Source organism: Vombatus ursinus, unplaced genomic scaffold, assembly GCF_900497805.2.
Source record: "Vombatus ursinus unplaced genomic scaffold, bare-nosed wombat genome assembly UNPS02014832.1, whole genome shotgun sequence".
Taxonomy (NCBI): domain Eukaryota; kingdom Metazoa; phylum Chordata; class Mammalia; order Diprotodontia; family Vombatidae; genus Vombatus; species Vombatus ursinus.
The window spans coordinates 9,700,087-9,714,789 of record NW_020954610.1 but is presented as its reverse complement, the minus strand read 5'-3'; the positions used below and the strand labels follow the sequence as shown (position 1 = coordinate 9,714,789).

Genomic DNA, 14,703 nt, shown 5'->3' with positions numbered 1-14,703 from the left:
TGTATTTTTCTTTCTTTCGGATCAAGCCCTGCAATCTTTGATTTGCCCACAAAAATCCATTACATATATTATTGATCAGTTCCAGAATATTGTGGGTTTTTTTATGTAGTTACCAAACTGAAGTAATATTACAAAGGAGTTCCAAATTGCAACTGTAATTTGTGTGACTAATTATAATATCTGCTCAGAGCAGGAGACCTATTATCCTGTGGTGGATATTTTAACCTCACATGAGAATCTGACCAACATGGGGTAGGTAATGTATACATTTGATTTGAAGGGTTAATTAATAATGTGGCCTAAAGGGAGCTTTAGTTAACATCCTTGAGCTCGGTAATTTCTTGCTTTAACCCTTGTCTGAGCCTTATATAGTTGGATAGTCTACTCATGTCGCCTTCTTTATCTGAGTTCACAATTTATTCATTTAAAACAAATTAGCATTAAGTACAATCCAGACAAACATTTGGGGTCCTGGTGGCAGAAGTGGAAGCAGGCAGGGGTCAAAGTTAAAAACTTAAGTAATGGGCACTGTTGGTACTGGCAAGGCTTCTGAAATGAAGCCCAAAAGAAACTCAGAGCCAGCAGGTGTAGACACTATGTGTCCTGATTTCTGACTGATCAGGCAATTTTCTCCTCTGGTTTAATAATGGGCGTGAATACCTCATTTTTGTTCTTCCACAACAAAGGGACTCATCATTTCAGTTGACACCATTGATAAACCTTTATGGAAGGGGAGGTTTGTAACGGAACATGTAGCTCAAGACATAAAAAAAGCCATTAGTAATATCAATTTAACTGTATTTTTAGTTTAATATTTTAAAAAGTAATGTTATGCTGTTTTGCTCTGTGTTTTAGAATGTGTGATCGTCCTAGATGTACTTGTGCAGTTCTCCATGGAATTGAGTATTGTACAGAGACAGAATTAAGACATGCGCTTTTGAGACATCTTTGCTCCTACCTCTACCACTATGCTAGTCAGTGTATAGTTTTTTGTTTTTCTCTGCCATGGACTCCATACTCACATGATGATTAATTTCACATAATTTCTTCCTTTCTATAGTTTAGGCTGGTCTTTGCTGTTGTTGCCTGTCCTAAAGCTGCCATTATCATCATGTCGTGAGATCTCATTTATTAAGTATCCACAATGTGTTAGATGTTCAGTCATCATAAAGTATCTACCTGGAGCCTGACATTCTGAAGTTTTCAATGCCTCATCAACACTACCCTCCTTTATTTTTTGATTTGCTTTTTTGCTTAATTCACAATGTGACCTATGTAATGACATCCATTACAACTCTTCACATTGAAATGAGACATTTACTACTGTTGTAACTACCCCGTCTTGTGAGGAATAGGCTAAAAATTGCAGAGGCAAATTTAGACTTGTGCATGACTTCAGAACAATTAGAGCTCTCCATAAATGGGATGGGCTATCTCAAGAGGTAGCGGGTTCCCCCTCATTGGAGGTCTTCCGGTATTGCCTGGATGACTGGAATTCTTTTTGAGGTATAGGATGGACTACATGGCTGCTGAGATCTTCTGAACTAAAATTCTGTGATTTTCCAGTCCATAATCGTACATTCTTTTAACCATTTTGTTCTAGAAAGGTGTGTGCTTGTATAGGTACAGTAGTTATTTAACAGTAGATTTACCACAAAGATGATAATGGTGATGGTGGTGGCAGTGGCACCTGAGTTATCATCAAGAGTCATTTCTAATATATATTATCAAGGCTAAAAGACTCCATCCCAATATTCCCTGTGGGTGCGGTAAGAATGTAAGTGAAAAAATCATCATATTAATATTTCTTAAGAATATTTCATGTAGTTCACTATTTGTAGATTTGTTTTAAACAAATTTGGGGGATTTGGGGTTTTAAGTATTAATACTTTTCGGGGCAGCTAGGTGGCACAGTGGATAGAGCACCAGCCCTGGAGTCAAGAGGACCCGAGTTCAAGTCCAGCCTCAGACACATAATATTTCCTAGGTGTGTGACTTTGGGCAAGTCACTTAACCCCAATTGTCTCACCAAAGAACAAACAAACAAACAAAAAAATGGTATTGATACTTTTCAAACTTTATACTGATTCTTAACTCGTGTGCTCTCAAAATGTTCAGAAATAACAGTTTTGCAGGTGCTTGGGATTTTTAAAGTTTTAAGTAATGTTTTATATTTTGTGTATTGTCTTTACATACAAATTGTTTCTTTTTGACTTTGCATTTCCGTAGATATTGCACTAGAAATAACTATTGAAAATTGAAGTTTTGACATTGAAAACCTGAATTTGTTCTAATGCTGTAATAATGTGCAGTAGTTTTTTTTTTTTTTTTTACACTAGTTGATTATGTACAATAGGGAGCTCTGTCAAATACCAGTAAATCTAAAGGGAAGTAGTATCATGAAAGATACTTACTGTGATGCCTTGGTTGGGGTCAATCAAAAATCATTTCTTAAGTTCCTAATGGGCATGCCATTAATCTGTCAATATTCTTTATATCAGTCAATAGAATTCCCTCTCTTCATGCTGAATTTTTTTCAAGTAATGTAGAGTTTTACTATCATATGGTTTACACTTGGATTGTTTTTCTTTTTCTTTTTCCTTTTCACAGAAATCTTTTTGATGTTTTCATTTCAAAATGGAAATTCCTTTGAATCCTTGAATATAGCATATTCACATACCTTTAGATAAGTAGCAGTTGGTTTATAGATGAAAGGTCATATAAGAACATAGGTTTTAGACTTGAAGGGGATTCGAGGCATTATCTACTCTAACCTTTTTTATATCTGAGAAAATCAAGGATTTGACTTCACTAAACTCAAAGAGATAGTGGCTAGAGAGTCTGGCTTCAAAGTCCACTCCCCTGACCAAAAAAAAATTGTGTTCTTTCCAGGAAACTACACAATGCTGCTAACCTCTTGTAGTTAGTTTTTCAATAATTTTAAAAAAATTTTAAACATTTTTATTTAGTTTTGAATTCCAAATTCTATCCCTTCCTTCTCCCCACTCCATGAGATGGTAAGCAGTCAGATAATAGCTTATACATGTTCAATTATGTAAAACATTTCCATATTAGTCGTTATGTACAAGAAGACTCAAGAGAAAAAAATGAAAGAAAGAATATGAAAAATAGTTTGCTTCAGTCTGTGTTCAGTCAGTATCAGTTCTTTATCTGGAGGTGGATAGTATGTTTCATCATTAGTCCTTTGGGATTGTCTTGGATCATTGTATTGCTGCGAATAGCTCAGTTCTTCATCAAGCACTATTGCTGTTACTGTGTACAGTGTTCTTCTGGCTCTCTGTTCATTTTACTATGCACCAGTTCAAGTAAGCCTGTCCAGGTTTTTCTGAAATCATCATACTTGTCATTTCTTACAATGCAGTAATATTCCATTACAGTCATATACCACAGCTTGTTTAGCCATTCCGCAATTGATGGGCATCCCTTTGATTTCCATATCTTAGCCACCACAAAAAGAGCTGCTATAAGTATTTTTGTACAAATAGGTCCTTTTACTTTTTTGGGGATGTTTTTGGGATATAGACCTAGCAGTGGTATTGCTGGATCAAAGGGTATGCACAGTTTTATAACACCTTTGGGCATAGTTCCAAATTGCTCTGCAGAATATTTGGATCAGTTCACAACTCCACCAACAGTGCATTAATGCCCCAGTTTTCCCATATCCCCTCTAACATTTTCCTTTTCTGTCATATTAGCCGCTCTGGTAGGTGTGAGGTGGTACCCCAGAGTTGTTTTTGATTTGCATTTCTCTAATCAGTAGTGATTTAGAGCATTTTTTTATATGACTATAGATAGCTTTGATTTCTTTGTCTGGAAGCAGCCTAACTGCCTGTTCATATCCTTTAACCATTTATCAATTGGGAAATGAATGACTTGTATTTTTATAAATTTGACTCAGTTCCCTATATATTTGAGAAATGAGGCCTTTATCAGAGATACTTCTCACCTGTCCCTCCCCATCTCCAGTTTTCTACTTATAATTTTGGTTGCGTTGGTTTTGTTTTTGCAAAAACTTTTAAATTTTATATAAACAAAATTTTCTCCTTTATATTTTGTAATGCTGTCTATATCTTCTTTGGTCCTAAATTCTTCCCTTATCAACATGTCTGACAGATAAAATATTCCATGCTCTCTTAATTTCCTTATGGTATCACCCTTTATGTGTAAATCACATACCCATTTTGACCTTATCTTGGTGTATGGTGTGAGATGTTGATCTCTAGCTAATTTCTGCCATACTATTTTCCAGTTTTCCCAGCAGTTTTGTCAAGTAAGGAATTTTTATTCCAAAAGCTTGAATCTTTGGGTTTATCATATACTAGATTACTATGGTCATGTACTCTAATGCAATTTGTACCTAATCTATTCCATGATCTACCACTCTTAATTCTTAGCCATTCCCACATTGTTTTGATAATTACCACTTTATACTATGATTGAGATCTGGTATGGCTAGACCATCATCTTTTGCATTTTTTTCATTGAATCTCTTGATATCCTTGAGCTTTTGTTCTTCCAAGTGAATTTTGTTATGTTTTCTAGCTCTATAAAATTTTTTTTGATAGATTGATATGGCACTGAATAAATAGGTATAATTTAGCTAGAATTGTTGTTTTTATTATATTGGCTTGGTCTACTTATGAGCAATTAATATTTTTCCATTGCTTAGATCCGACTTTATTTGTGTGAAAAGTGTTTTATAGTTGTGTTTATATATTTCTTGTGTTTCTTTTGGCAGGTAGACTCCCAAGCATTTTATATTGTCTACAATTATTTTAAATGGCGTTCATCTATCTCTTGTTGCTGGACTTTGTTGGTAATATATAGAAATGCTGATGATTTATGTGGGTTTATTTTGTATTTTTTAGGGTTTTTTTAGTTGATTGTCTAGGATTTTCTAAGTATAACATCATGTCATCTGCAAAGAGTGATAGTTTTGTTTCCTCATTGCCTATTCTAATTCCTTTAATTTCTTTTTCTTCTCTTATTACTATAGCTAATGTTTCTAGTATAATATTAAATAATAGAGGCGATAATGGGCATCCTTGTTTCACCCCTGATCTTATCAGGAATGTTTCTAACTTATCCCCATTACAGATAATACTTGCTAATGGTTTTAAATAAATATTACTGATGACTTTAAGGTAAACTCCATTTTTCCATATGCTCTCTAGCATTTTTAATAGGAATAGATATTATATTTTGTCAAAAGCTTTTTTTTTTTTGCATCTGTTGGGATAATCATATAATTTGTTGGTCAATTATGCTAGTAGTTTTCCTAATATTGAACTAGCCCTGCATTCCTGGTGGAAATACCACCTGGTCATAGTGTATGATCCTTGTGATATATTGCTGTAATCTCTTTGCTAGTATCTTATTTAAAATTTTTGCTCAATTTTCATTAGAGAAATTGGTCTATACTTTTTTTCCTCTGTTTTGGCTCTTCATGGTTGGGTATCAGCACCATATTTGTGCTATACAAGGAATTTGGTAGGACTCTGCCTATTTTCCCAAAAAGTTTATGTAATATTGGGATTAATTGTTCTTTAAATGTTTGGTAGAATTCACTTGTGAATCCATCTGGTTCTGGGAATTTTTTCTTAGGAAGCTCATTGCTGGCTTTTTCAATTTCTTTTTCTAGGAGTAGGTTATTTTAGTATTTTATTTCTGCTTCTGTTTATCTGGGTAATTTATATTTTGTAGATATTTATCCATTTCATTTAGATTGTCACATTTATTGGCATATAATTGGGCAAAAAAGCTCTTAACAATTGTCTTAATTTCCTCTTCATTGGTGGTGAGTTCACCCCTTTCATTTTTGATGCTTGGTAATTTGGTTTTCTTCTTTCATTTTTAAAATTAAATCAACCAGTGGCTTATCTGGTTTATTTTTTTTTCATAGAACCAGCTTCTACTTTTATTTATTATTTCAATGGTTTTCTTTCAATTTTTCTTAACACCCCCTCCCCTTGGTTTTCAGAATTTCCAATTTGGTATTTAGTTGGGGATTTTTTATTTGTTCTTGTTATCTTTTTTTTTTTAGTTGCATGCCCAATTCATTGATCTACTTTTTATTATTATTATTATTTTATTGATATAAGCAATAAGAGATAGAAAATTTCCTGAAAGTACCACTTTGGCTGCATCTCCTAAATTTTGGTGTGTTGTCTCACTGTTGTCATTTTCTTTAATGAAATTATAGATTGTTTCTATGACTTGTTCTTTGACCTATTTGTTTTTTAGGATTAGATTATTTAATTTCCAGTTAATTTTTAATATCTTTCCATTCTCCATCATTGAATATAATTTTTATTGCATTGTGATCTGCAAACCATGCATTTACTATTTCTGCTTTTCTGCATTTGGTCGAGAGGTTATTGATGTCCTAATACGTGGTAACTTTTTGTGTAGGTGCTGTTTACTGCTGAGAAAATGGTATATTCCTTTCTATTCCCGTTCAGTTTTTGTTTTTTTGTGTTTTGTCTTTTTTTTTTGAGGGGTGGGGGACTAGGCAGTGGGGTCAAGTGACTTGCCCAGGGGCACACAGGTAGAAAGTGTCAAGTGTCTGAGGTCAGATTTGAACTGAAGTCCTCCTGACTCCAGGGCCAGTGCTCTATCCACTGTGCCACCTAGCTGCCCCTCCATTCAGTTTTCTCCGGAAATCTATCATATCTAATTTTTCCAGAATTTTATTCACCTCCTTAACTTCTTTATTTTTTGATTAGAGTGATCTAGTTCTGAGAGGGAAAAGTTGAGGTCCCCCACTAGTATAGTTTTATTATCTGTTTTATCCTGTGACTCATTCAACCTCTTCAAAAATTTAGATGCTCTACTATTTGGTGCATATGTTTTGTATTGATGTGACTTCATTGTCTATGATATTTTCTTCTTTTATCTCTTAATTAGATCTATTTTTGCTTTTGCTTTGTCTGAGATCATGATCGCTACCTCTGCTTTCTTTGCTTCAGTTGAAGCATAAAAGATTCTGCCCCAGCCCCTTACCTTTACCCCATGTTTATCTCTGCGTCAGATGTATTTCTTATAAACAGCATATTGTAGGATTTCAGTTTTTAATCCATTCTGGTATCTGCTTCTATTTTGTGAGTGAGTTCATCCCATTCACATTTGTAGTTATGGTAACTGTGTATTTCCCTCCTCACCTTGTGAGTGTTTTACTTCTGATCACTGCCTTCCCCAATACATCTTCCCTTTTGTTAGTCTCTCCAACCCCCCACCCCCATTATTCTCATCACTTTTTAGTTCCCTTATGGGGTAAGATGGATTTCTATATCCAACTAAGCGTATATGTTATTCCCTCTTTGAACTGATTTGATGAGAGTAAGGTTTAAGCTTTGCCTGCCATGCCCCACCCCCATCTTCCCCTCCATTATAATAGCTTTTCCATGCCTCTTTTACGTGGGATAATTTAACCTATTCAGTCTCCCCGCTTTTTCTTCCAGTGCAATTTTCTTTATCACCCATTTATTTTGTTTTTTGGGGTATCATGCCTTCAACTTTTATCCGTACTCTCTGTCTATATATACTCCTTCTAATTGCTCTTATAGTAATAAAGTTGTTAAGAGTTACAAATATTAACTTGGCATATAGAAATATAAATAGTTTAATCTTATGAGATTTATATATTCTCATGTCTTTTTTTGTTTCCCTTGTCTTGTATTTGGAGGTCAAATTTTTTATTCAACTCTAGTTCTTTAATTAGAAATACTTGAAAGTTCTCTATTTCATTGAATGTCAATTTTTTCCCCTGAAAGATTATATTCAATTTGCTGGGTAAGTGATTCTTGGTTTTAGTCAAACTCCTTTGCCTCCCAATATATCATATATTCAAGCCCCCTGCGTCTTTAATGTTGAAGCTGCCAAATCCTGTGTAATCCTGACTGTAGCTCCACAATATTTAAATTGTTTCTTTTTGGCTGCTTGATCTGAGAGCTCTGGAATTTGGCTATGATGTTCCTGGGAGTTCTCATTTTGGGATCTCTTTCAGGTGGTGATCGGTGGATTCTATTTTTATTTTGCCCTCTGGTTCTAATATATCAGGAAGTTTTCTTTGATAATTCCTTGAAAGATGTTGTGCATGATTTTTTTTTTTGTCCTGGCTTTCAGGTAGTCCCATGGTTCTTATATTATTTCTCCTGGACCTATTTTCTAAGTCAATTGTTTTCCTAATGAGAAATTTCCCCTTTTTTTTTTTTTTTTTTACTTTTTTGATTTTGTTTTATCATATCTTGATGTCTCATAGAGTCATTAGTTTCCACATGTTCAATTCTGATTTTTAAGGAATTATTTTCTTCAGTGAGCTTTTTTGGCCAATTCTATTTTTTAGGGAGTTCTTTTCCTCAATAAATTTTTGTATATCTTTTCTCATGCTGTTGACTCTTTTTCATGATACTCTTGCATTACTCTTGTTGCTTTTCCCAAGTTTTCTTCTGTTTCTCTAATTGATTTTTTAAATCCTTTTTAAGCTCTTCCAAGAATTCTTTTTGGGCTTGAGATCAAACTACATTTTTCTTTGAGGCTTCACATGTAGCCATTTTGACACGATTGTCCTCTTAAGTTTATGCCTTAATCCTCCCTATCACTATAGTAACTTTCTATAGTCAAGCTCTTTTTTTGTTTTGTTTTGTTCTTCCTTTTTTTTCTGCCTGTTTTTGACTTGGTATTTTTTAATGTGAAAATTGGGCTCTGTTCCTGCACTGTCCCAAGCTTTTTGTTCTGGATCTTACTGCTGGCTTTTACTAGGCTTCAGGCTTAGCTGCTTGCTTTTTCTGGAGGGTAGGCTTCCCTTCTGGCTTGTGTAGGGGGTTGTGGGGGTCTTCCCTGTTGCCTCCCCTGGGTGTAGGGTTTAACTGCTGGCCTGCTCCAAGGGTGGAGTCTCACTGTTGGCCAGCCCTAGGGCAGAGCTTCACTATTGGTCAGCAGTGGGGTCAAGGCCTGGCTGGTGGTGATGTTGCTGAGGTGAGGTTTTGTTGTGCTTCCCAGACTGCTCACTTGTCTAGTGCTCTGCTGGTTTGCAGGCAGGTGGGGCCTTGCTGGTGGATTGCCCCAGGCTTGGAGCCCTGCTGTGAGGCTGGCTGCTGCTGCCCTTGGACCTTGCCCCCTTCCCTCCCCAGTGAGACAGACCATTCCTGCCAGGCTGGTAAGCTGCTTCCCTGTACCTAGATCATTTCTGAGGCAGTTTACTTGTTGTTTGGAGGGGAATTTGAGAGGGCTTCAGAGGGTTTCTTCCTCATTCCACCATCTTGGCACCAAAAGTCTGTTTTTCAACAATTTTGTGTGTGTATGTGTACATACAAAATGAATTCCGGGAATTTATATTTTTAGAAAATATTAAACATTTTTTTCCTTTTAAAAACTAATTTTGGCATACATTAAATAGTTTGTGGTTCCTTATTATAGTGATGCAGAGGTTGCACAAAACCCATAATTGGAAACACTAGATTGCAAACAGAGTTCCAGCTCTGTATATCACCAAAGGATGTCCTGCTTCTTTGTCCTTTGCATCCCTTACATAGGTTCTTAGCTCAAGAGTCTGTGCTGATACCCCAGTCTTTGTTTTGTATCTCCCCATAAAGTAGCTAAGTATACAATCACAAATGTTCACAGTTAGGTTCTTAGGCTTAAAATAGAGCTGATGACTAGTGCTTTCTAAGTCTTAGGATTTGTTTTTTTTTTTCCTGATTTTTAAAGTGATGGTATATTCATGTGTCTTGATGCAGTGGATTGTGAATAGAATGCAATTGTATATACTTGCTTCAGATAGAAAGCAACATAAACCACCTACCTGAGTTCAAATCTGGCCTCAGACAGTTAACTGGCTATATGGCCATGGGCAAGTCACTTAACCCTGCTTGCCTCAGTTTCCTCATCTTTAAAATAAGCTGGAGAAGGAAATGGTAAACTGTTCCAGTATCTTTACCAAGAAAACCCCAAATAGCATTTCAGTCATGTCTGACTGAAAAACAACAAAACCACAGCCAGGACTGGTTTACTCCCAGCTAGCTATACTTTTTAAAAAAAGGTCCTGAACTTAACCTCTTTCCTTGCCAAATATCTTCGTCTGTTGATTTCAGTAAGTTTTGTTCCATCCATGATCTACTGTATATAATAGCCATTTTGAGGTTTTCTAAGGGTATATTAATATTAGAAACAAGGGAAGATGGGCAAAAAGTCTCCCTCTTACCTTTTTTTAATCTCTTTTTGTTTTTCATTTTTGTTAACTTCAGTCCAGTAGGGAAAGATAGACATAAGATGATAAGTATGATGAAGGTTCTTCTACCTTTCAGAGGAATACATGTAGTCCATTATTGTTATTGTAGCAGAGGACTTTGTGGGCCAGGGAAAATGGTTGACAAGATGAGGAAGTTACCAAGAGACCATCTGGGCAGTGGAACTGTGAGCCTGATGGGGAGAGGGTAGATGGTGACAGGAACTTTAGGCAAAGCAAGGTGTATAGTGATGAGAAGGAAGGAAGAAAATGTGGCTGGAGCTGGAAGGAAAGGATAAGTTCAACAATTCCAGAGTGAGGTCCAGTTTTACAGTCAATTTAATAAGAGTTACTGTTAAGATTCACTGCACTCACAGCTCCACGCTTTTTAGAACTCAACGTTCTCTTCTAAGAAGATAGATAAAAGCAAATTATTTTGAAAAATATGGGGAAAAACAATAATGTTATTAATGCCTGGCATGTGGTACGCATTCAATAAATGCTTGTTTAATTGAATGGTGTCTTTTAATATATTGACAAATACAGTAACTCCTAAACCTCGGGAGGAAGAGCATAAACAACTAGTTTCTGTCTTTTGAGTCAACATGCATCTAGTCCATTTAGCAAGCATTAAGTTGATAGAAAAAATATATGCAACATTTTCCTTAAATTTATGGTCTAAAAAAGAGAAATGAACTGTATACAAATAACTGTGATTACAAAAGAGAAATGACAATTGTAAGAGTTGTACATGACTGATCAACAAAATAGTTTGAACATATGTATTCACCAAGTATGGACATGAATATGCGTAATATGTTCAATGTCAAGAATAACTAATGAAACTGGTGTTTGTGTGTGTGGTTTAGCTCACTTCTCAACAGAAATACACATGCTGGGAACTCCGTGTCCACCAGCTATTAACCAACCAGCTAATTAATGGCATCATGCGTTTCTCAATCCTACTGGTTCATTTTAACAGTTTCTCTATGTACACCTATATGTTTAAACATGTGCACAGAGCTAGTCCAAAATATTAAGAAGTTCAACAGACAAAATACCTGAATGGATTATTTTAACAAAAATAGCATCCAGTTGACCAACCCTGAAAATTAGAAGCTGGTTGTTCTAACCCAACTTGGTTCTCCCCAGCCCCAATAGAAATCAGAGCTCCTTCTGGGTGTTTTAGGCCTTGAAGTTGGCAGATCTCAACTATTCTTTTTGCTTTAGGAAAATTGACAATTAAATTTGGATAGAGATGCATTAGGTAGTTGTTCAGTCATTTAGTTGTCTGACCCTTCATGACCCCATTTGGGAAGGAAGTACCTGCCTAAATAACCTTTTTTTTCTTTTTCCCTGTAGACTTGCACCTATTCACAATAATATATATATGTATATTTCAAAGTGGCCAGGGTCACAGTCAATCAAATTAATTAATCAAATATCTGGACAACCCTGGGAGTGTAGGCTGGCCTCAAGAGTGTGAAATGTGTAGGTGGCTTTTACTGCTAAACAAAATAGAAACCACTCAAGTCTGTTTTGAGCCTCAGTTTCAAGTACTTAAAAACTCAGAAGGAAACCAGATCCTTTAGTCTAATACCTGAACAGGAATGCCCTTTACATCATCCCTGACCACAAGTTGGTCATCCAATCTTGACTTGAAGACCTTAAGGGAAGGGAACCTGCTACTTTCCTCAAAAAAGCCTATTCTATACTGGAAGAGCTGGAATTAAGAAGTTAGTTACTGTTATTTTTCCCCTCACAACAAACCCAAATCTGCCTCTTTGAAATTTCTACCCATAGCTCCTAGTTCTGCAGGTAAGTCTGATTCTTCTTCCACAAGCTAGCTCTTCAAATATGTGATAACTTATATGCCCCTGTAACCTCTCAAAATTAAACATTTCAGATTCCTTCAAATGATCCTCATATGGCATAGTTTTGAGGCCCATCCCGGGCACCTTTCTTTGGATATATTACACTTTGGTAGTCTCTTTATTAACATGTGACACTTCAAACTGAATGTTAGTCCACCAGACTATGGGACCGTACCCTCCCTTGTTCTACATACTTTGTTTCTATTAGAACAGTTTAAGACTGCATTAGCCTTTTGGCCACCATGGCCTGTGTTCCCACACTCATGTTAAGGTTGCATTTAAAAAAAAAAAAAACAAAACCTAAACTTTTTTCCCCTCATGCAAACTGTTATTAGACATGCCCTTCCCATTCTATACCTGTAGAAATTTCTTGAACCCAATTGTAGAATTTTATATTTTTTCAATATAAAATTTTATCTTTTTAGATTCTGTCTACCATTCTGGCCTTCTGAGACCTTTTTTTGATCTTGACTTTCAGAGTTTTAGCCCTAAACCATGTATGTAGGTGATTATTGAGATTTGAGAATAAGCACTCCTTTTTGCCACATCTCTAATGTACCATAAACTTGACTTGGAAAGTGGTTAAAGGTATGCTAGAAACAACTCTTTTTTTTTTTTTTGGAAGATGAAAATCAAATTAGATATGAGTATCTAGAAAAATAAAGCTTAATAAAAACTCACAAAACAGTATAAGGATATGGGATGTTATAGACTTAGGAAGGCACAAAACCATGTAGAGTTGAACAGTCTGGCAGCAAATCTCTAGTCTGCACATAAGCCTGGCAGATACTATATATTATCATTCACATGATTTATTTGACCAGTTCTTAATTTCACAAGTCAATGCTACATACACCTACCTATAGGCATATCATTTGCTACTAACACACATGCGTATTTTTTTTTTCTAAATGTGGTTTTTCCAAAGCCCTTTAACAGATGTCAGCTTTGGTAACACTATCATTATTTTTATATCAGTTTATATTTATAATGAAACCAATTTATTAAAGCATATAGTTGTCTTTTTGGTTTGCTCCCAAACTTTGTATTCAAGTGCTTTAAAAGTTTCTTTAAATGTTACAAAAGAAGAAATGCTTCAGTATGTAAAGAAGAAAAATTATAAATTTTAATGTGAAACTTCAAATCTGTTCATGCTTCCAGTCATTCCCCTACAATCCTAAGAGCATTGGTTATATGGTATAAGGCAGAGACTAAAAGTTTGATGTTATGTGATTATAAATGTTTATCTTTAAACACACTGAAAAAGGAACAATTGAGAACACAATATGAATTGGAGTGGGGGTTTTTTATAGACATCTATAAAATATTTGTCTTAAATATCTTTAATATCATGCACAAAAAGAATCTCAGCCAAAATTTTAAAAAGGAACCATAAAATGAGTCAAATTTATAAGTTTTTTAAAGGCTTCAGTAAACTTTTGTATACTTTCCTCTAAGCTCCATCACCCATTTCTTTATTCCTCTGAGCCTGTCGCAGTTATTAAGCAAACATGGTGGATTTGGTGCTCAGGCTTGTGTTTCAGAGGAGGCTGGATACCTATGTGAGTCACAGTGTAATGGGTAAGGTAGTAACAGGAGAATCTGAGAAGCATTTGCAGAAGAAACCAAGAAGATGCCAAAAGCCCTTTCTTTTCTCATTGCAGAGAGAAAGGAGAGTGCAGCCTTTAAACAAGGTTGAATTCCCTCAGATTTAACTGTAGAATAGTGTCTTTGACTGCTGCAAACACAAAGCGGATGTTTTCTGTGTCAGTAGCACATGTGAAGTGGGAATAGATAACTTTCTCTTTGTCAGGATTCTGGTCTTGATAAAGCTTCAAGATGAAGTCTCTGGCAGCTTTGACATCCTGTTTAGGTCCTAGTCAGAGGCAATAATCATGGATATTAGGAAAGTGAGAGACATACTGGACCATCCTTAGAGAACATCTATTTTCAAACTTTTGAGCCTGAAAACCCCATAACTGTTAAAGTTATTGAGGGCACCAAAGAGCTTTTGTTTATGTGGATTATATCTATCAAAAATAACTTTTTAGAAATTTAAGTTGATACATTATTTAAAATATTTGCTAATTTACTTAAAATAACAACAATCCCATTACATTTTAACAAACTTTTTATGACAATAACTATACTGTCTTCCCCCTGCCCCCCCAAAAAATTAGGAGAAAAATAGCAATATTAATTTGTAGTGGTCCCAGTTGGCATAGTTTCATGATTTTTTCCTAGTTGCCTTCAGTAGCACACTTGTAGGAATGAAGACAATGGACGGTAGGAGTAAGCCATGGCTGAGGTTTGGCATAGCAAGATCAGTGATATGATAAGAGGGCAAGGGATTTAATTAAAAAAAGATACTGTAGAGTTGACACTATTTCACCCAAGGGTCAAGAAAAAGGAAGTGACATAGGAAGTGTAGGTGATGGCCTAGGAAAGAACAATGAGTTCAGAGATTAGAGATCACTGGGGGTGAGGAACAGGTTTGGGCTTTTAAAGCACAGAGATAGGTGGAATAACAATAGATTGTGGTAAGATAAAGGGAATTTCAGAGTGCTTGAATGTAGAATTGGT

General features: G+C 35.5%; 1 protein-coding gene across 2 annotated transcripts in view; it reads right to left on the bottom strand.

Annotated features, from left to right (window-relative positions):
• Positions 1-13,407: 13,407 nt before the first annotated feature.
• Positions 13,408-14,703, bottom strand: part of LOC114026059 (guanine nucleotide-binding protein subunit alpha-14) — a 271,430-nt gene continuing 270,134 nt past the window's right edge. For both annotated transcript variants that reach the window (XM_027839673.1, XM_027839674.1), the window contains exon 7: positions 13,408-13,996. In XM_027839673.1, coding sequence (XP_027695474.1) covers positions 13,806-13,996 — 191 coding nt within the window. In that variant the 3' untranslated portion in view covers positions 13,408-13,805. The remainder of the gene's footprint in view (positions 13,997-14,703) is intronic.